Below are 22,552 nucleotides of genomic sequence, written 5' to 3'. Positions count from 1 at the left end.
ATCTGACTCAAATGGAGAGTCTTGCTGTGACATTTTCTGTCTGAGAGCGCGCCCTGATGCTGTATATTGTGAGGTGACTGGAGCTGCTTCAGCTGCAGTGAGTGCCTGTGAGCTCTTTGTGAGGTGATTTTTATTTCTGCCACGGTTTCCTCCCAGTACCATATTTCCTGTCCAAACTTTCACAGTTTGTTCCCAGGGGCAAAAAGGTTCAAATGGATACCTTTTGAGCCTGCAGGCTCCGCTTTGTCCTTCTCTTCTCTCCTCAGCGGTGTGGAGCTCTAACAATGCATGTCTGCTCTCTGCATGAAGGACTTTCTAACTAAGGAGGAGATCCTCAGAGCTGCTCGTAATCAACAACGCATCACTCTGGACGATTGTACCATCCAAATATATCCTGATATTTCTCCCGCCACCTTGGATAGGAGACGTGGCATGAAAGAGATTACATCTGCCCTCCAAGCAGCTCGCATACGCTACAGGTGGGGCTTTCCATTTAAACTGGTAATTCCCCACAATGGTACCACTTACTCTGCCACATCACTCCTGGAAGGTCAAGAGATTCTTGTAAAATTGGGCCTTTTGGATCCGGATGTCATTCGCCGACCCCCTTCTACTCCTAGACCTTCACCCATTTGGCAGACCCCCCCAACCAGGAGAGACAGACGGAGGATCAGATACGACATCGGAGAAAGATTTGATGAACCCTTTCCTTGATCGTCTCAGCACAGCCGATCACCACAAGATACCCCAGCAACTTGCATCTTCCACCTGATTTCAATGTCCCGGACGTTGGTCCCTTGGAGCTGCGACATGCACACCCCACCCAGCAGCCGTCTGTAGACTCAGACCTACTTTTTCTTTTATTTTTGGTTTGTGTCATTACTGCAGGCCTGTTCTCTTTTTATTTTTTTGGCTTTCTATCCACTTGATCTGCAAAGTTCAGAACATTTTCCAGGCTGGGTTCGAGACCTTGTAGTCTCGGTAGTTGGTATTTCTTTTATCAGGTTTATTACAGCCACCTGATCCGGTTTCTAGTTATGAAGACATTTGTGTTACTATCTGACTTATGGTTTTTTTTCTTATTTTTTTTTTTCTTTTTATTTTTTTATTTCTCTCCTTTTTAGCCTCAGGTTTTGGTCCACCATTATTCTATGTATGCATCGATTATCTCTTGCAGAAATATTTTGCAGGTTATTTGCTCTACTAGGCCTTTATGGCTTAATTTTTTTTTGGTATGTCACAACCCTCTACCCTCCAGTGCTTGAGTTTGTCGGCCCTTTGCTTGATTCCTGGAAGAATAGGTGCCTGTCTTAGGACAATTTTGGCTCCTGTTTTTCCCCAGTCTATAGTGTATAACAACATTCACCATGGTAATTAAATGTACATCACACAATGTTAAAGGTTTCAATTCCCCATCTAAAAGGAAGAAGGCCTTTGCCTTTTATAAGCAGCTGGGTGCAAAAATTCTCCTCTTACAGGAGACACACTTTGCTCATTCCTCGCATCCTAAATTCCTTCACAGAAGCTTTCCTCAATCTTTTTGCTCTTTACACCAGACGAAAAGTAGGGGTGCCGCCATACTCTTGCACAGATCCTTCCCAATGGAAGTTAAACAGATATTTAAAGACAAAGAAAGTAGGTATGTCATAATCAAAGGTCAGATTCATAACAGAGAACTTACTATTGCTAGTATCTATGCTCCACATGACTCCCCCGCCTCTTTTTTTCACTCCTTTTTTGACCGCCTTTCTCATTTTCAGTCACCACACATGATAATTGGTGGGGATTTTAACATGGTTGCCAATCCTAACCTTGATAGATCCAATTTATCCCCCTCCTCCAAATCATTTCCCCGCTCTCTCTCCAGTGGACTGCTTGAACATCAACTGGTAGATTCCTGGAGAGCTCTCAACATTGGTTCTAAAGAATACACATTCTACTCCCATCCCCATAAAAGTTATGCAAGATTGGACTATATCTATACTACCCCTATTATTCTGGCTAATACTACAGAGTCTAGCATTCACCCTTGCACGTGGTCTGACCACCACGCCACTGCCTTCACCACTACTTACATCAGGCTTGCTCCTACCTCCTACTCCTGGCGCCTAAATGAGGCCCTCCTCTCAGATGCAGTGGTGGAGGCAGAAGTGGCACAAACTATTGCAGAATATTTTAACCTCAATGCCGTCCCAGAAACCCCCCCTGCTATTGTCTGGACGGCACATAAAGCAGTCCTTAGGGGCAAATTAATTAGTTTAGCCTCGGCCCAAAACAAAATTGACAAACAAAACATCTTAACCCTTACCAAAGACCTAGATAACCTCTACAAAAATACCAATCTCTTACACTTAGCCACCACAAGACAGCTGATTGATCAAAAAAGACTAGAGTTGGATGGCATTTTGTCCAAGAGGGTGGAAAAGTCTCTACGTTGGTCTAAAGCCAAATATCTTCTCCATGAGGGCTCCGCTTCTACCCTGTTCGCCAGAAAGCTAAATCACTCTTCCCGCCCGCCCCACATATATAGACTGATGACCCCCACAGGACACCTTACTTCTCATCCCCAAGAGGTCCTTCATATCTTTGAATGATTTTATTCCTCCCTCCTATCCCCCTCCCAACTAAATCCCTCACCTGCGGATGAGGCCTGGTTTCAGAACATTCCTCTACCACATCTTACACCAACACAACTTGATAAACTGAACGCCCCCATCACTCCGGCGGAGGTTTTGAAAGTAATTAAATCTCTGAAATCAGGCTCAGCCCCAGGCCCTGACGGATTTTCCTCCTTATACTATAGGAAATTCTCATCCCTCCTTACCACTAGGTTAGCTCATATATTTAATTGGGTCCTACAGGGGGGTAGCTTCCCTGAAGAAATGTTACTTGCCAATATGTCCCTGTTACCAAAACCACACAAAAACCACACCCTACCCCAAAATTACCGACCTATCTCGGTCATTAATAATGATTTAAAAATTTTTAGCAGGATCATGGCTGACAGACTGGCGGGGGTTATCCCCACTTTGATTTCCCCTTTTCAGTCTGGATTTATACCTCATAGACTTATCACCGATAATATTCGTCTGGCGACAAATATAATACAAGATGCCAACCTTTTTTCTCGTAAACTCCTCATGCTTAGCCTAGACATACAGAAAGCATTCGACAGTGTCTCTTGGTCCTATATCACTACACTTCTACAACATATGGGATTCCAGGGAGCTTTCCTACAAGCATTTTTGGCCCTTTATCGTAGCCCGAAGACTCGGATTAGGCTCCCTGGCTGTAACTCTAACTTTTTTGACCTGGGCAGGGGTACAAGACAGGGGTGCCCTATGTCGCCTCTAATTTTTGCGTTAGCCCTCGAGCCTTTGGCCATAGCTATACTACAAAATCCGGATGTTTCGGGTTATGTGAAGGGCCACTCGACATACAAATTTGGAATGTATGCTGATGACGTTCTAATGTTTCTCACTAACCCTCTGGTTTCTCTGCCAAACTTATTTCAGACTCTATCAAGCTTTGCAGAGATATCAGGTCTATCCATTAACATGGCAAAATCAAGCGCCCTCCCCATAGGTTACTCCCCTGGAGAACTGCATCATCTTCAGTCAGTCTACCCCTTTATTTGGGCAGAATCTCACCTTCTATACCTGGGTATCAACCTGGCTAATGATTTCGGCAGACTCTTTGAAGTAAACTTCCCACCTATGGTTTCTAAATTGAAAAGTATCCTCAAACAATGGTCACACCTCCACATTTCATTTCTTGGCAGAATCACTGCTCTCAAGATGACTATCCTCCCTAAACTGCTCTACCTTTTTAGATCCTTGCCACTTAAACTATCCAAAACATACCTCCACACTATCCAGGTGTTGTTTAATAGATTTATCTGGAAGGACAAACCCCCTCGCTTTGCCAAAGAAGTCCTGTATCGCTCTGCCAAGAGGGGGGGTTTGGGGGTTCCTCAAATATGGCTTTACTACTTAGCCAGTAGATACACGCAACAAGCACAATGGAATATTTATAACTCCAGGGTCCCTTGGGTGCAGTTTGAAAGCGAATCTATCGCCCCCCTATATCTCCCTGGCCTTATGTGGTCCAACAATCAGACTAAATCAGTAGTAGCCTCTAAAAATTTGATTATGCATGCTGGCCTTCAACTCTGGGACTCATATAAAAAAACTTACAGTCTCATATCAGCTGTCCCTCTATATGCCTCATTTCTAGGAGATTCTAGATTCCCATTGGCCTTTGATAGACCCTCCTCCTTCCAACTCTGGATAGACTTAAAACTAACTACATTAGACAAATTTTTTATAAACTCGAAATTTATCTCCTTTTCTCAGTTGCAATCCTTGCACCACATCCCAAACTCTGAATTCTACCACTTTTTACAAATACGTCACTTCTTCCAAAGGCACTACACTGGCCCCTCTGCGACCTCCACCACTCTATATGAGGACATATGCCATGACTCACCCCGCCAAAAAGGTCTGATCTCGCTAGTCTACGTTACCCTGGAAGCTAACTCAGGGGTCACAACCCTAAAATATAGATCCCAATGGGCAGCTGAGTTGGATCTTGCAGTCGATGACATAGACTGGGTGAAGGGCTGGCAGAACCTACGCAAATGCACTAAATCCATCATGGTTCGTGAAACTGCGATCAAACTGTTGACACGCTGGTACTACACCCCGTTGCGTATTCACAAGATCTACCCTCAATCATCCCCCCTCTGTTTTAGGGGATGTAGGCAACAAGGCTCGTTTTTCCATATATTTTGGAACTGCGAAAAACTACGCCCTACTTGGAATGAGATCCTGAAAATAATTGACAAATTAGCGGGCAAACCGCTTAATATCTCATACCAACACTGTCTTTTATTTCAATCCCCCCCAGACACCCCTAAATCGTTGGTTAAACTGATTCACTCTATTTGTATAGCCTTGCATTGGGTGGTTGCTCTGCATTGGAAATCAGCTTCAGTGCCATTTTCTCAAGTTATTGCAAGAATAGACCACATGATGTTGTCAGACCAGATCTTCCACACCCTACATGACACTATCCCTCAATATGATGCCATCTGGAATCCCTGGTTCTTATTTAGGCTCCAAACCTGACGTTCTTATATTCTTCTTTTCTTTTCATTTTATTATATTTTGTATATTTTATTTTCTTACCTAGTGCCTTTTGTTTTTTTTTTTTTGATTTGTGCGTTTGTATTATTTTATCTATTCAACTTAGTCTCAGACTTTCAGAATATGTTGATAGCTCTAATAGAGATATATAACTCAGCAGTTTATATTGGAACGTAGTCTCTGCTTACATTCCATGTCCCTACACTCTTTGTTTTCATTGCTCTGATTGTCTTGGATGTATTACACCTTCTCTGTTATTCTTAAAAACAAAATAACAACTTTTTGAAAACAAAAAAAAAAATTTGTGAATCAGTACTGCTTGGACCTTGAAGAAGGGGACAAACCCCGAAAGCTTGTCCTGATAAATTGTATGTTAGTGCAAATAAAAAAAGTATCACAGACAGTACTCAATTTTCTCTGTCACAATTGCACTAATACGGCTACAATCAAATCAATATCAATGGCAGGAATAATACAGCTGATTAAGTCTATTGTATTTCCTAAATGTTTGTATGTTTTTGCACACTCATCGGTAAAAATACCAAAACAGATGTTAAAAATCTAAACTCCCAGATCACCAGGTTTATCTGGGCATAATACGCTACAAAGACCTAAAACAGCAGCAGGGCTGCCGGATTTATATTTATATTACCTGGAAGGGCAATTGAAACATTTAAAATATTGGGTAAGACAGGAACAAAAAACTAGAGTAGAGAAATATTTATTAAGCAAGATGCAGGTAGATGATTTCTTGGTAGGACTAGAAACAAAGGATTTGAGGAGGGTGGGAGCAAGAATTTCCCTCCTAAAGCTGGTTAGGGCAGTTTGGAAGGAAGCAAAAAAACTGACAGGATTTACTAATATTCCACCAGAAACTGCCTTGTGGAATAATCCAACACTTGAGCATTTGGAAACATTTGAGGATAGTAAATTTTGGAAACAGAATAAAGTAACAGCTATTGGCCAGTTGTATGATAAAAACATAATATTATCTTATGAAAATTTGTGTAAACAACATAATCTACCAAGTAAACAGCATAAAAAAAAAAAAAAGTGAAGTAGGGCTGCAACTAACGATTATGTTCATAATCAATTAGTTGGCCAATTATTGTTTCGATTAATCGGTTAATGACCTTAAAAAAAGTGTGGTGTATAATTTAGTTAATATGTAAAGTTTAAAAAAAAGGCAAATTATTCTTAAATATCTATATGCAGTGGTAAATATAAATAACCAACTATACGGTTAGAGAGCAAAATCTCTAATCCACTTTGAGAATAGCAGACAGAAAAGATATACTGTATATACTATTAGAAGAGATATACTGTATATACTATTAGAGGTTGAATCTGGTAAATATCATTAGACTCAGATTTTTTTTTTTCAAGAAAAAAAAAAAAGTTAAAGACTGATTTTCAAACAGAACTGTAATATATTATATGCTGGCCATACAAAAACAATGTCTTCCTTAAAAATAAAAAATCTAATTTTAAGAACGTTCCCTCGATTTTCAAATCGTTAGCGGGATCAAATCGATGTTCGTTTTCAACCACAGTGACAGGAAAATTCAGAAATAATAGAAAACTGCTTGGTCAAAAGGAATTTTCAGACAGTGTATGTAGTTTTTGTTCAGAAATTACATTCATTTTAAAACAGAATGTTAAAACCAAGTGAAAATTTCAAACAACATTCTTTCATTTAGCGAATGTACAAAGATTTTTCATATGAATATTCTCATCTGAAAATTGATCCATGTGGCCAGCATAAGGCTCGGTACACACCTATGCAGTTTGCTTTTGATCTGTTTCTACACTGCTTTTTGCTGTGTGTTAAGTACAGTATAGAGTGCCCCAATAGCAAGGTAAAGAAAACTTCTGCCTTTAGAACCACTCACTTCCTGCCCAGGACTACATGTCCCATGAGGTATTGCTCCGCACACATTCACAAGTTCTCAGGCACTTACTGACATGTATGGATGATGTACTGAGCTGTATGTGTGCTTCACTGTATTTCCTGATATGTAAACAAATAATGCATTCTGTAGGCAGGCCAACTAATCGGCTGGCCGATTAATCGATTATGAAAATAGTAATCGATTCATTGTCGATTAATCGATTAGTTGTTTCAGCCCTAGCTTGAAGATTTAGTGCAGGTGTACAAATTGATTCAAAGTTAGCATAGCGAAAAGCTTGTGCTAGTATAAAAACACATCAAGTTAAGTCACAAGATTATAACTGAAGATTCCTACCTTGTGATAGAGTTCAAGGGGCTTTGGACGCCCAGATGTTGGCGCAAGGTCTTCAAGATCTGCCAAATTACCCAAAGCCATCGGATATCTAAGTATGTAGCAATAGGGGGAAAAATAAAAAAGATAAGATAAACATGATTTAATCCTTAAAGTGTTACTAAACCCAGGACCCTGCATTCACTATATCTGGTCCCCCACAGTACACATAAAATGGAAATGCAATTATTTTAGGAAATATAAACTGCTAAATACAGCAGAAGGATTGGGGACAGTAAAAGAAGGGGAGGATCAGAGAAGACAGGATCAAACAGCCTTTTTTACACAATGCAGAGGATTACCCCTTGTGAGTATAACAAGCATGCTTGTTGACCGATTTTTTTTGTTGTGGGTTTAGTAACACTTTAATTTCAAACAAGTGTAAAATAGTCCAAAAAACATTTTTAAAGTAGACATTTATTCACAAGCTTTTAGAAAAAAAAATTCTGTTATTAATTTATATAGTCAACATTAATTAAGTATAGATCAGGGTGCATCAGGGTGATTATCAGATTACCTATTTTGATAAGGACCTCTCCTTCAGATTTATTTATAAACATCAGTGGCAAGAATGATCCATGAGCTCAAAAATGGCAACCTAGGTCAACTACCATTGTAATCTTGCAAGTAAAGGAGTGTTTTCTTTAACCAGCTACATACCGCGTCATAGTAATATGACGGCGGCAGGAACCCTCCCTCCCTCCGGGTGGATGTCATGACGGCGTGCGCTTGTCGCCGCTACTGTGGGCCCCCAGCGCGGCGATCGGGGACGAGGCGTGTCTCTTGGACACAGCCCATCCCCGATCAGGGTAAAGAGCCAATGAAATTGGCTCTCTACCATGTGGCCGGCTGTGACCAATCACAGCTGGTCACTTTGAAGAGGTTTGGCATGCATGGCACGCAGCATGGCGATCAGGTACAAGGCTCATCCCTTGGACAAAACCCAGCCCCGATCAGGGTAAAGAGCCAATGAAATAAAGAGCCAATGAAATTGGCTCTTTACCACGTGACCGGCTGTGTCCAATCACAGCCGGTCACAAGTGTAAACAACCCCAAGTGTAACGGCTGTTGCTGGGTTCTCCTCCTCACACACTGATCCAGTGTGAGAAGAAGAAATCGGAACAGTGAGTTAGAGTGTTACTGTGCCCAGATTGCCACCCTCGAATAAAGACAACCTGTCACCCCCATCAAGAGTACCCGTCTCCCCCATCAGGAGTACCCGAGTACCCGTCACCCCCATCAAGAGTCCCTGAGTACCCGTCACCCCCATCAAGAGTACCTGAGTACCCGACACCCCCATCAAGAGTACCTGAGTACCCGTCACCCCCATCAAGAGTACCTGAGTACCCGTCACCCCCATCAAGAGTACCTGAGTACCCGTCACCCCCATCAAGAGTACCTGAGTACCCCTCACCCCCATCAAGAGTACCGGAGTACCCCTCACCCCCATCAAGAGTACCGGAGTACCCGTCACCCCCATCAAGAGTACCTGAGTACCAGTCACCCCATAAAGAGTACCTGAGTACCAGTCACCCCCATAAAGAGTACCAGTCACCCCCATAAAGAGTACCAGTCACCCCCATAAAGAGTACCTGAGTACCCGTCACCCCCATCAAGAGTACCTGAGTACCAGTCATCCCCATCAAGAGTACCTGAGTACCAGTCATCCCCATCAAGAGTACCGGAGTACCTGTCACCCCCATCAGGAGTACCGGAGTACCTGTCACCCCCATCAGGAGTACCTGTCACCCCCCATCAGGAGTACCGGAGTACCTGTCACCCCCATCAGGAGTACCTGTCACCCCCCATCAGGAGTACCTGAGTACCTGTCACCCCCCATCAGGAGTACCTGTCACCCCCCATCAGGAGTACCTGAGTACCTGTCACCCCCCATCAGGAGTACATGTCACCCCCCATCAGGAGTACCTGTCACCCCCCATCAGGAGTACCTGAGTACCTGTCACCCCCATCAGGAGTACCTGTCACTGACGTCAGGAGTACCGGAGTATCTGTCACCCCTTCTGAGTACCTGTCACAAAGTCTGAGTTCCTGTCTCGTCAGCCCAGCAATGCCTGACGTGCAGCCAATTTCTAGCTGACGTACAGCCCATTAGTCCCTGACGTGCAGCCGTGTCATACAGCCACCATGTCCAGAAGAGTATACACTCCAGAAGAGGCATACCAAATGCTAAGCCTGACCAATGAGAGCAGCGGGGAGCTCTCACCGCCCCAGTACAGTTCTGATTCTAGTTCCGATTCTGGTTCCCAATACGAGCCCCCCGAAGGCAGTACATCCGAATCGGAGGCGGAAGAAGTCCATCCAAAAAGACGACGGCCTGAACACCAGGCGGCTACCAGCAGCGTCAGACAGCCCAATGACCAATCAGCAAATGCCAACAGTGCTAGACCCTAGGAGGTGAGGCCCAGTACAAGCGCTGCTAGACCCCAGGATGAGAGGCCCAGTACAAGCGCTGCTAGACCCCAGGAGGAAAGGCCTTGTACAAACGCTGGAATTCCACACCAAAGAAGTAGGGCCCAAACCCCTCTTCCGGATGCCTTGGAAAAGCCATTGTGGCTGCCTTCTAGCACAGGGTCAGCCACAAGCCCCCCTTTCACAGCACAGCCAGCTGTGCAGGCCAACACCAAAGGTTTCTCTGAAATCAATTTTTTAAATGTATTTTTCCCTGATGAGTTACTTCAAAATCATTGTTTGCCAAACAAATCTTTTTACCTGTCAGTACATAGAAAACAACCCCAACTCATGTAATGCTCGCACTTTTGAATGGAAACCCCTAACAGTGGAGGAGCTTAGATTTTTTTTTTTTTTTTTGTAAGGCCTAAAAACAAACGAACTGCAAGCATATTGGTCTACCAACCCCATCCACCACATGCCAATTTTTTCAGCTGTGATGTCCAGGTCCGAAATTTACATCCCTGACCAGAACATTTCTGTGGATGAATCCCTGGTCCATTTCCCAGGCTGGCTGGGAATCAAGCAGTATATTCCCAGTTAGAGGGCGAGGTACGGATTGAAGCTCAACAAACTCTGTGAAAGCTCCTCCGGATATGTGAATGCCTTTTGTGTGTATGAAGGCAAAGACTCCCAGCTCCAGCCCCCTGAGTGTCCAACGTACATGGGAATAAGCGGGTTAATTGTCTGGGAGTTGGCATTCCCACTCTTCCAAAAGGGGTATCATGTTTACATGGACAATTACTACACCAGTTTGCCCCTTTTTCGCCACTTATATCTGAAGAAAACTTTGGCCTGTGGTACAGCAAGAAAAAACAGGAAAGGCTTCCCACAGAGTCTAGTCACCACAAGGCTACAAAGGGGGGAATCGGCAAGCCTGAGAAATGAGGAAGTGTTTGCCGTGAAGTGGAGGGATAAGAAAGATGTTTACATCATGTCCACCATCCAGGATGACACCTCGGTGGAACTTCACAGAAGACGCGGTCCCGTTCAAAAGCCTAGCTGTATCAACGAATACAATAAGTTCATGGGGGGGAGGGAGGGTGTATTTAAACGATCAAATACTGCAGCCCTATCTTTTCAACACGAAAGTCCCTCTTCTGGTACAAAAAAGTCGCAATATACTTCTTCCACTCTGCCATTTATAATGCATACGTCACTTATCAAAAATCAATAGAAATGCCCAACCCCTTTATCAAAAATATTGTCACTGCCCTGATCTATCAGCAAAACTCTCCCCCAAAAAGCATTCGCTCCAATTGTGTCAGCAGACTGCATGAGAGCCATTTTCCTGAAAACATTCCACCATCAGCAACCAGAAGAAGACCCCAAAAAAGATGTCGGGTGTGCAGCAAAAAGTTTAGGAAAGACACCAGTTTCCATTGTCCCTCCCAACCTGGCCTATGCATCGGAGAATGCTTCAAGCGCTATCACACTGTCGTAAACTATTAGCCCAAATTTCGAATAGACTGCCATTTTCCCGGTTTCAATTGCTGTGCTGATTATTTCCCTGGTGCCTCAAACAACCAACCAACCTAGTGCCTCAACTCAACTGACCCTGATCTGTTTATCGACTATGCCTTTGCCTGCCGTCTGCATTGTTTATCCGCCATGTTTCTGCCCTTCACCTGAACTGACCCTGAACTATCGACTATGCCTCTGCCTCCCGTCTGCACTGTTTATCCGCCATGTTTCAGAATAAATTCCGATACGGAACAGCTCGGTCTGGTAAAATTAGCGTTCGGAATGGATATAGCACTTTCGTCAGGCTGCAATGTTTTAAAAATTTTAATGCAGCGCACTCTCTTCTTCTTTATAATGCTAGAAGAATAAAGTTGTTTTGCTGCTCATATTCACACAGACTTCTCACAAAGTTCTTTCTTTATTATTTATCATGATTTCATCAATATATTATGATTTGTCACATCTGACAAAAAAGATATATGTTTTTTTTGGGGGGTTTGTATTTTTTTCAAGCATGATCGTGTTTTTTTTTTTTTTTTTTTAATCCAGCATAGTTTTGGGTGTGTTTTGTGTGTCAAGTTACCACAACACCATTATTATCTTGTATTATTTAATCTCAAGCAGATTGCTTGGTGTTGGTGTCTCTTGTTAATTTCACATGGTATATTTGAAATGTACCTGCCTCCTCAAACAAACTGTCCTTTTTGAAGGAAAACACACATAGGCAAGTATAATTGAAACAAAAAATCCTTTATTTAGGGCTCAGAACCAAACAAAGAGGGAGGCAACGCTGGATAAACATCAGAAATTGGCGAAGCCTTTGTCCCCCAGGGCACACATCAATTATTTTACAGCAAAATTGGTGGCCTGCGGAGTCCATATATAAGGGAGTGCAGTCTGGTCCAGAAGTCCAAGAGATCATGAACAGCAACAGATGACATGTATGTTCCCAGGCTGTGGTTATACAAGAGGCTGCATCTTTTGCCAGATAGACTGAACCCAGGTCATCACTCTCTGGCCTTCCTTACAGGAGGAGGAGGAGGACCTGGAGGAGGACCATGGGTGAGCTGACAAATGTGGGTTTCACATGGGAGTTGGCCCCTCAACCCCTTATTTAGAGCTTCTAAAATTACAAACTCACATAAGAGTCGTTGGCCCTCCTCCATCTGCATCATTTTGCAGGCAGTTAGCTCTGCAAAATCATCTTTTTTGCTACCTCCTCCAGGTTACTCCTCTTCCTGCCACTTTGTCTTTGAAGGCGAAGGGGAGGGACCTGGGTATCGGGCAGCCTGCTTGGCCCGGCCACCTCCTGACTGAGACTTCCCTGTGTATGAAAAAGGGACATGGTTTTAGTTTTTGGTTCATCAATCACAATCGTAAATTAGTACTCCAAACTAACATCTATTTAACATCATTGATTGATGTTAAATCTCCCCTTCCTCAATAATAAAGTAGCTGAGAGGAAGGGGTTGTACCCCCAAAACGCATCCCTTGATCCCCAGTGATGGCAGCTAGCACATGTTGACATTCGGCAATTTGTGTGCATTTTCAAAATTTGGCTTTTCCAGGGGTGACTTCACCCCATCTGAACGCAATATCAAACACAGTTTATAAATACTCATGTCTGATATTGCCTTCAATTTCTACAAAAGTTGAACTTTGTAAGTTCCAGATTTGTGTATTTCTTGTTTGTTTAAAACATGCCTGTTTGACCTTAAATGGACATTTCTACTTTCATTCATGTGACCCAAAAAATTGGTATACAACAAACATGTTGGTTTGTTTTAAAAAACTTTTATAAATGCACGTGATTGTGCTGGTATTAAAAAGATTGATACTCAAGAATGTGTGGATTATTGTTTCAATGCTCCTAAAATTTTGTGATGGTAAAATTGTTATTTTCAGTGACAATGGGGGTTATTTCCTAAGGGCAAATCCACTTTGCACTACAAGTGCAGTTTCAGTGCAGGCTCAAGTGCACTTGTAGTGCAAAGTGTATTTTCCTTTAGTAAATAACATACAACAGTGCTTTTTTATGTTACACAATCATGACATTTTCAGGACTCCCCACATTTCTGTCAGGGTCAGCTAAAAGAAACACAAGCAGTAAATGTCACCAAAGATTTTAGTAGTTAAAATGATTTTTTTATTTGAAAAACGTATCAGACATTGTCTGGCATATTGTTGGCCCCCCCTACCCGCAAAGTAACCAAGGTATCTAAAACGGACCTTGCGGGCACTCAGGGGGGCAAGCCAGGACGGCCAGCCTCAAGCGCCCTCAGGGTTGTTTCAGTTACAGGAATTCCAGCCTCAGGCCCCACTGAGGCAGCATAGTTGGCAGAATTTTGCCTTATTAAAAGTTGTGGAGAACACAGCACGCCAGGATGATATGATTCAGTTTATACTCCGCCATGTATATGGGTGTAAGAATTAGGTGGAACCGGCTGGCCATGATTCCAAATGTGTTCTCCACCACTCTTCTGGCTCTGGCCAGCCGGTAATTAAAAACCCTCTGGTCCGGGGTGAGGGTCCTCATAGGGAATGGCCGCATAAGATGGTCCCCCAGCGTAAATGCTTCATCCGCACTGAAGGCCAATGGGAGTCCTTCCACATTGTCTTCTGGAGGTGGCAAGTCCAAGCTGCCATTCTGGAGACGCCTGTAGAACTCCATCTGGGTGATGACTCCACCATCGGACATCCGGCCATTCTTCCCCACGTCCACATACAGGAACTCATAAGTAGCCGACACCACTGCCAACATCACAATACTATTGAACCCCTTATAATAATAATAGTATGACCCCGAGTTGGGTGGTGGGACAATATGGATGTGTTTCCCATCAATTGCCCCTCCGCAGTTAGGAAAGTCCCACTGCTGGGCAAAGTGGGAGGCCACAGTCTGCCATTGCTGTGGCGTGGAAGGAAACACTGAAGTCAAACAAGAAAAATAAATTAATCATTTTGCACATAAACATGGAAAGCAGATTAGACACAAACATTCTTGGCTAACATCAGTATAACATTTATTTTAGAGAGTAATTAAAGACCAAGGTATAAGTTCCACCTATCAGACTCCCCGCCCCCCTCTCATGGGCCATTTGTAAAATTTTATGAGGGGGGGGATCTGTTTTGGACAAGTAACCCTCTCCACTTTATTGAGAGATGAATGCCTAAATAATGTGTATTACTTTGGCCAGACCCTCCTTACTTACACTATTGGCAGCCCACTGAACAGGTAAGAAATGTCATAATACAAAGATAAAAACACACTGTACACATTTTAGCACATTTTTACATTCTGCTGTTACCTATCAAGATAATAATAGGATACAAAAACTTTAAACAGTACCATTTGAAAGTATTCAGGCAGGCCCTTGCACTACATGCTTTGGGAAATTCATCCATAAATCTGACCACAAAAGAGGTGGGTATAGTGTGTATGGGTTTGGCAAAGTCAGCAGATAGAGGATTGTTATCAGCTGAGTTTGTTGGGGGGGAGGTTTCAAAATGATTTTGGGACACAAAAAAAAAAGCCTCTGGCACTCTGGCAGAATTTCAAACACACATCACAATTTTCTACATTTTAGGGGGTTTTTAGGGTAAAGCACTACTATGAAGCTGACAAAATACATTGTTAATTGAGTAGACAAGATGGATATAGGGCCAGGAGAGCATGCTGGGGAGGTAAGTGAGGGCAAATATGTATGAAGGACAAAAAAAATACCTAAAAATCCAGCATGCATGAGGACAAAGGGGACATTCACAGTATATTACAATCATGGTAATTAGGGAATGAGGAAAGAAATACAATATATTATCAAACATTAAATACTATAAAATGTGATAGTAAAGGATAAAAATCTTACCTTCATATACTCCTTCTGCAGGACCTGGATGATGGCAGAACAGGTCCCTGGGATAATGATCCCCAGAGCCTGGGGGGAGATGCCTGTCGAGAATTTAAGGTCCTGCAGGCTTCTCCCCGTCGCCAAGTACCGCAGGGTGGCGACTAGCCTCTGCTCCGGAGTGATGGCTTGCCTCATGCAGGTATCCTGCCTGCTGATATAGGGCGTCGGCAAAGCCAACCAACGGCGAAAAACAGGGTCCGTCTTCCGGAGAAAGTTCCTGAAATCATCAGGATTATTCTCACTGAGCAAAGGTATGTGACAGAGCTGGTCACGCTGGAGCAACCAATTCTTGGTCCATGAACTCCTCCCCACCCTGTTCATGGACTGGGCTTGTGTCAAGGTAAGGACCCCTACACCAAGCCCCTGCACAGCACAAACTCTACGAGGAGTATGTATACGCAACATGGCTAGAAAACGGTCAGCTGCTCAGAACGAAGTAACAGAATGCACTGAAGAACAGCAAGACCTGTGAAGAGCGACCTGAAAAACAGCAACGAGCGGACAAGAACGCACTGAATAATCAAATACGAACTCACTGCACACACTGAAGACCAGATACAAACCCACAAGCACAAACTGAACAGCAGAAAACGATCTGAAAACCACGAGTCTGAAAAAGCGCAAATCGTCTCTCACCAAACTTTTACTAACACGAGATTAGCAAAAGGAGCCTAAAGGGTGCCGCGCTTGGTTCTGAACTGCCCTTTTATAGTCTCGTCGTACGTGGTGTAAGTGACCGCGTTCTTGGCAATCGAAAATTCCGACAACTTTGTGCGACCGTGTGTATGCAAAACAAGTTTGAGCCAACATCCGTCGGAAAATATCCATGGATTTTGTTGTCGGAATGTCCGATCAATGTCCGATCGTGTACGGGGCATTGATCAAAACCTGTCAGGGCAGTAGATAAGGTCAAGGCCAGACAGGACGAATACAAGCAGAAAAGAACAGAGAAGAAAGGGAATGGGGTATAGAAGACAGGAGGTGAAGAGAAAACCAGGCTAGTTATTTCTAGGAAAGAAATGTGGGTGGACCTATTAAAGTCAGGAGTACCTAAAGATGAGATAGATGGGATTTTTACTTCAGAAATGCTGAAGAGGTAGAAACATTTAGTGGGGAAAACTGTCAGGGTTAGAAACACGAATCCTATTGAGGATAACATCAGCCTAGATTTAGAGAAAACAGAACAAAACCCTCCTGTTAGCCCCAAACCAATTCTCAAAACAACACATGAACGGAAACCCAAATTCCTTTATCCTGGGGAGGAGTTAGAGAGAATCAGAAAAGGGGATTGGGAGGTTCCTTATCCTTTATGAAGGGAAGGCGAGTTTTCTGTAATAGCAGTGAGCGCAGTGACAGCAGGAGACCGACGCCCATATGCACCTGTCACTGTATGTTGGGGGAAAGTCATCTTCTCCTACACATGTAATGGCTTTAGTTGATACTGGAGCTGAAGTTACACTTTTACAAGGAAATCCTTCCCATCACAAATGAGAAATGATGTAGAAGGTTTGGGAGGGCAAACCACACCAGCAGTTAGGACACGGGTAAAACTGGCTATTGGCAAGGGATCAGGATTTTGGACAAATGTTTTGGTATCAGAGTTACCAAAAAAATTTTCCTGGGGTGGATGTAGTTCAAGGTCAGTTTACTCAGACTGAACGGGGTACATTCATATTCGGGTATCCTGAAAAAGCATATCTGGTTACAGCGGTGAAGGCTGTGGTCAGAGGTCATGCGAAATGGACCCCTATCTACATTCCTCCACCAGAGAAGCCAGTCTGTCTCAAACAGCACAGACTTCCTGAAAGCCACAAAGGAATTGGGGAGATTATTCAAGAGCTGTTGAGAGCAGGAATCTTTAGACCTGCTGTGAGTCCTTTCTCGTCTCCAGTGTTCCCAGTAAAGAAACCTGACCGGACATATAGAATGACTGGATTACAGAAGTCTAAACAAAGTGGCACCTCCATTGAAGTCAGCTGTACCTAAAATGAGCTCAATCATTGAGAAAACTGCTAGGCAGGAGAATATTAGGCTGTTATAGACAATAATGGTTTCTTTTCTATTTTGATAGACCCAGAGTGTCAAAACCACTTTGTGTGAGATGGCCGCCAGTACACTTTCACCGTGCTTCCTGAAGACTATATTCATTCTCCAACGTTTTGTCATGGACTGATTGTTCAAGATTTAAGTACCCTGAATTTGAAAGTTGCTGTGGTTCACTACATTGAGCACTGCTCCTGCTGATATAGCACATGGAGAACAGAGGGTGGGCTTTCAACAGAGACAAAGTCCAAGGACCTGTCACAGAGCTAAAATGTCTGGAAATGATGTGGACTGGGCCACAGAGGAAAATTCTAGGGACATTTGTGCAAACTATCCAGTCGCTGTTGCCCCCTACTACCAAAGAGGAGGCACAGAAGTTAATTGGAGTTGTGGGATTCTGGAGATCGTTCATCCCACACATTGGACTAATCCGGAGGCCTACATACAATTTCACCAGAAAAAAAAAGACTGAGTTCTCATGGGGTTCAGAGCAGAAGACCACAATCCTTGCTGCTAAAGAAGCCATTTTGCAGCATCAGGGATTAGGACCTGTGAGGCAAGGAGTATCATTTCAGCTGGATGTAGTTGAGCAGGATGGTACCATATCTTGGAGTCTGTGGCAGCCAAATGAAAGGAAAGGACAGAGCAATAAACATTGGACTTTGGTCCAAGCAACTGACAGGGGCACAGAGGAGATACATGCCCCTAGAGAAGTACCTGTTTGGGGCCTACACAGCACTTCAACATGTAGAGACCATTACAGGAAAGGACACAGTCACCATCCATACTGCATTGCCAATAGCATATTGAGATAATGGACTGACCACTAGGGCAGCTGTAGTCCAGAACCAGACAATGATGAAATGGAAATGGTACCTTCAAAACAGAGGGGGTATTGCAGTGGGGGATGTCAGAGACATTTCAAAACAGTTGGCAGGCCTTGTTACTTTTACCAGCTCCCAGCCAGAAGAAGAAATTCCTGTGCTGCAGTCATCCCCACTTCAAGAGGCTCCACCCTTTCAGTCTCTGTCAGAAGACATGAAGGAGTCAGCGTGGTTCACTGATGGTTCAGCCATAGTTGCCTCATCTGGGTTTAAATGGACAGCAGCATTCTACAACCCAAGTACAGACACAGTCCTGCAGGAGACCAGAATTGGAGGGTTCAGTCAGTATGCAGAGTTGAAAGTTGTAGTGATGACTCTTCAGGAGGATCCTTCTTCTCATGTCACCATCTACACTGACAGCTGGGCGGTCTTTAAAGGACTGACAACTTGGATGCCCACATGGAAGTCCAATGATTGACTGAGAACTATAACAGACTGGTCGATGAAATTGCCAAAGTGAAAGCAGTTGTCCCAATTGATCATGTCTTGATGAACTTGGCCAACTAGGCCCACAAAGTAATCTGGACATTTGGGGCAGAAAGCAACATATGAATGGGCACAGCAGAGAGGATAGCCTACAGTGTGCCACAATGCCCACGTGCGACAATGGTCATTGCAAAAGTACTCCACTGGGTCGAATAAGAGGCCTGCAGAGATCTGGCAGATTGACTTCATTGGTCCCCTGCATCAGGGAAACGACTGAGATATTGTTGTACTGAAGTAGACACCTATTCAGGACTTTTGCTTGTTCATCCTTGCAAACATGCAGATTAAGCTGCAATGCTTCAACTGCTCCAGAAACTCGTCATCCCAAACTAGTCCAAATTGATAACGGCTCAAACTTCAACGGATCAACAGTACAGCAGTGGGCCAAAGATTCTGGAGTGTACTGGTTGTGCCACATCCCATACCATCCACAGGCAGCTGGTTTGATTGAAAGATAAAACGGGCAAGCTTACAACCACACATACACTAAGGGGGTGATATTGGGTCCTCACACAGGCAGTCAAGTTGTTAAATTCTAGGCCAATAGCACACCATATGAGAGCATGGTGGGGGCTGGGGTGCAGATTCCACAGCTAGAGTGCAGAGTTCAGTATTTACATAAGGTTCCTGAAAGAACAGGGCTTAACGGGTACATGTTACTGCTTTTATTTTATTTAAAACACACATATACATGCACACACACACATACACGCAGACACAAATATAAACACACACACACAAAAACCTTCAGCCTTCAGAAACACTTTAACAAACTTAACATGTATTTTAAGTTGCATATTTAAATTTTTTATTGTATGAGATGTTTTGGAGGTATATTGCATCATTTTTTGGGGTGCGAGCGTTCACCCATTATCACTTAAAAATTCCATTCCCTATGGGCAATATTTGCGACTTTGTTGCAACTGCTCTACGGATGCACTTTTCAAAGAATAGGCTGGGCTCCTTCAGAGCCGCCTTTTGTCACGTGGATAAAGTAGATCATGCTTGAAGAAGGCATACAATAAAACAATAGCACAATCTACTTTGCTGCATAAACCCCAATCTCGCGATTCCACTGCTTCGAATCTTACTTGCATTATTATGCGTTTCTCACGCCAAAATGTAGTTATTAAAAATATTCTGCAAAAGCATTGGAGCATCCTGACTGATGATCCCACATTAAAAACTCTTCTTCCAAAACAACCATCAATAACTTTCAGGAGGGCTACCTCCCTTAAAGACATGCTTGTCCAAAGCGAATTCAAAGACCAACATAAAAGATCTAAACAATGTCATATTCCTGGTTCATTCCCTTGCGGCCATTGTAATTTTTGCCCACTTATAAGGAAGGCCAAAACATTTTGTTTCCCTAATGGAGAAATTTTCAAGCTGTCGCACTTCGTGAATTGCCAGACCCGCGGGGTGGTGAATTTCATGGAGTGCGAATGCGGCGCCTATTACATCGGCAAAACAAAGAAAAAACTTTGGCGACGCATATCCCAACACATGTACAGCATGGAAATTGGGAATAGATATCTCCCAATTGGGAGACATGTCATTTTTGAACATAACTATAAGGTGCCCAATGTAACCTTTACAGTACTCCATAAAGCACAGATACCAGACAGGGGAGGTGACTGGAATAAGGTCCTGCTCCAGAAGGAGCGAAAATGGATCTTCCAGTTACAGGCCACGTCACCCCCCGGACTCAATGAATCAATTTCTTTTGTCTCTTTTCTGCGAGGCTTCTCCTCAGGCAAAGCACATTAAATATGTTCTTACTGTGGTAAAAATTATACACTATTATTTTTTGTTCTGGCATAGTTTATTTGTTTGGTTGTATCTATACTTTATCTCTCTCCCCATGTAGTTGTATACAAATGTGTTTCTATTTTGGATACTTTTATTTCCTCCATTGTATCCATTTTTGATGATATGTAATATTAACACATTTTCATCTTGCACTATGAATAGACTATGGTGAAGACAATCTATGGACTCTTTGAATATATTCCAAATAGCTCTCAGCTCTAAGAAACGTCCACTCTATACAAATAGACTGTGGGTTGCTGCAGATGTCTACATTTTCTGTCCTCGGATAAAAAATGGCAAAAAAATATTCAGGTTTTTATATTTGTTAATTCATTTTTGTTTTGTGACTTTCATCTTCCCCCCCATCTAGGTACCGAACCGGGTTCCTGGCCTCGCCACCTCCTTTTGGGAAAGTTGGCCCTGCCACTGTGTTTCTTCCTGGCAGGGGGAGACAGGCGTAGGGCCCTGCACCTATTCACGCGTCCTTTAGAGGGCTGGACCCTCTTGGACGTGACCTCCCCTGCCAGCGGCATCCCGGATCCTTCCGGGCACCGTGTCTGTGCACGTGACGTCACCACGCATTTGCGGCAGAAATGAAGGCGATGCCAGGACAGCTGGTCTTCCGGAACGTCGGTTGAACTACACGTAGAGTGCTGACATTGTCAGCACTGTCCCTGTATAGGTAAGTAAGGTGGGGGTGGCTGACATGCACCTGCGGCCCTTGTCAGCAATAATTGGTGTCCAATCTTTGGTACTTAATGTGAGCAGTTCCTTGTGGGATCCCTCATTTGATCCCCACTGCTCCAGCAGGAAGTCCATCCATACAGGGGCACCTCTGTGATAGGTAACTTCATTATTTCTTCATACTTTATACATTTCTTTTAATATCTGATAGTAACTAAATACTTTTAACAATTGTATTTTAGATCTGGCACTTTTTTGCTTACAACACATATACTTTGTGCAACCCCAAAGGACTTCTCCTTATTGGTGTGTTGCTCATAGTTTTTTGCATTTCCCAGGTAAATAACCTTGGGTTGTACTCACCTCTTTTTGGCATCTCGTTTCCTTTGCACTGCAGTCATCAATTTGTCACCTATTTACCCTTTCACTCTTTTATCTTCACTTTTCACTTGGCTATTTCACCCCTCACCTTTTCTCTTCACTCACGTCCCTATCATTTCTTCATTCGTGTTGGTTTCATTTCACTACTCCGTTCACTATGCACTTCTTTTTTGTTTTGGTTTGAGTTCACTTCCACTTCCAGCAGCATTCACCTTGCACATACATTTTTTAAATTTCCCTCTTTCTTTTCTTTCTGATCACGTCTTGCCTTTTCCCTTTCTTTCCCTCTCTTGATTTTCTCTTTTTTCCTCTCCTTGTTGTTTCCCCCTCTTTCTTCTTCCTCAGGTGTTTTCCCCCCACTTCTTTCCCTTCCCTGTCTTTTCCCCTGAAATTTTTTTTCCCTTTCCCTTCCATCCCCTCCCTTCCTTCCCACCCATTCCCCACAGGTCGATATGTGTTCCACCCCCCCCCATATCCCCCTTTTTCTCTTTTTTCTTCCTTTCTTACCCACACCATTTTTGCTTTCTTTTCCTGGGTATACTTGGATACATGCCATTATTTTTGACCATCAAGCATATATAATTTTATTTGCTGTGACAATTAGGCATATCAGCCTAAACTTGGTTAATATTATGATCATTATCATTTAACCAACTAAAGCATACATATTTAGAATTAAATCACCATTATATTCCCTTATAAGCACTAATTAGTGTCATTGCTTGATGTCCAGGTCGCAGGTGCTGCTAGCCCACACGCCCCTTGCCAACCACAGGGCAATCCACCGTAAGTTGCGCAGTTGTGCTCGGCCTTTTCCCTTGGGGTGCTGGCAGGCCGGGTGGATTGGGGCTGGGGCCGGATGGTGGAGGTCTTTTGAAAGTTTCAGATTCAGGAGAAATGGCTATACACATGTGATTGGTAACTATGCCTCAAATTGTTTTTGCATCTTTATACCTATTATACATAATTTTGCATATTTGCATTGATACAAT

The 22,552-nt window shown here is 43.3% G+C and overlaps 1 protein-coding gene across 1 annotated transcript in view; it reads right to left on the bottom strand.

The window, feature by feature from the left end:
* Window positions 1–22,552, bottom strand: part of MEN1 (menin 1) — a 560,267-nt gene that overhangs the window by 187,567 nt on the left and 350,148 nt on the right. Inside the window, exon 6 of the mRNA XM_073605053.1 lies at window positions 7,394–7,481. Within this exon, the coding sequence (XP_073461154.1) occupies window positions 7,394–7,481 (88 nt within the window). The remainder of the gene's footprint in view (window positions 1–7,393; window positions 7,482–22,552) is intronic.

This window comes from Aquarana catesbeiana, linkage group LG11, assembly GCF_042186555.1.
Source record: "Aquarana catesbeiana isolate 2022-GZ linkage group LG11, ASM4218655v1, whole genome shotgun sequence".
NCBI lineage: Eukaryota > Metazoa > Chordata > Amphibia > Anura > Ranidae > Aquarana > Aquarana catesbeiana.
Note: the sequence above shows the minus strand (reverse complement) of the source record. Positions and strands in the feature narration are given on the sequence as shown.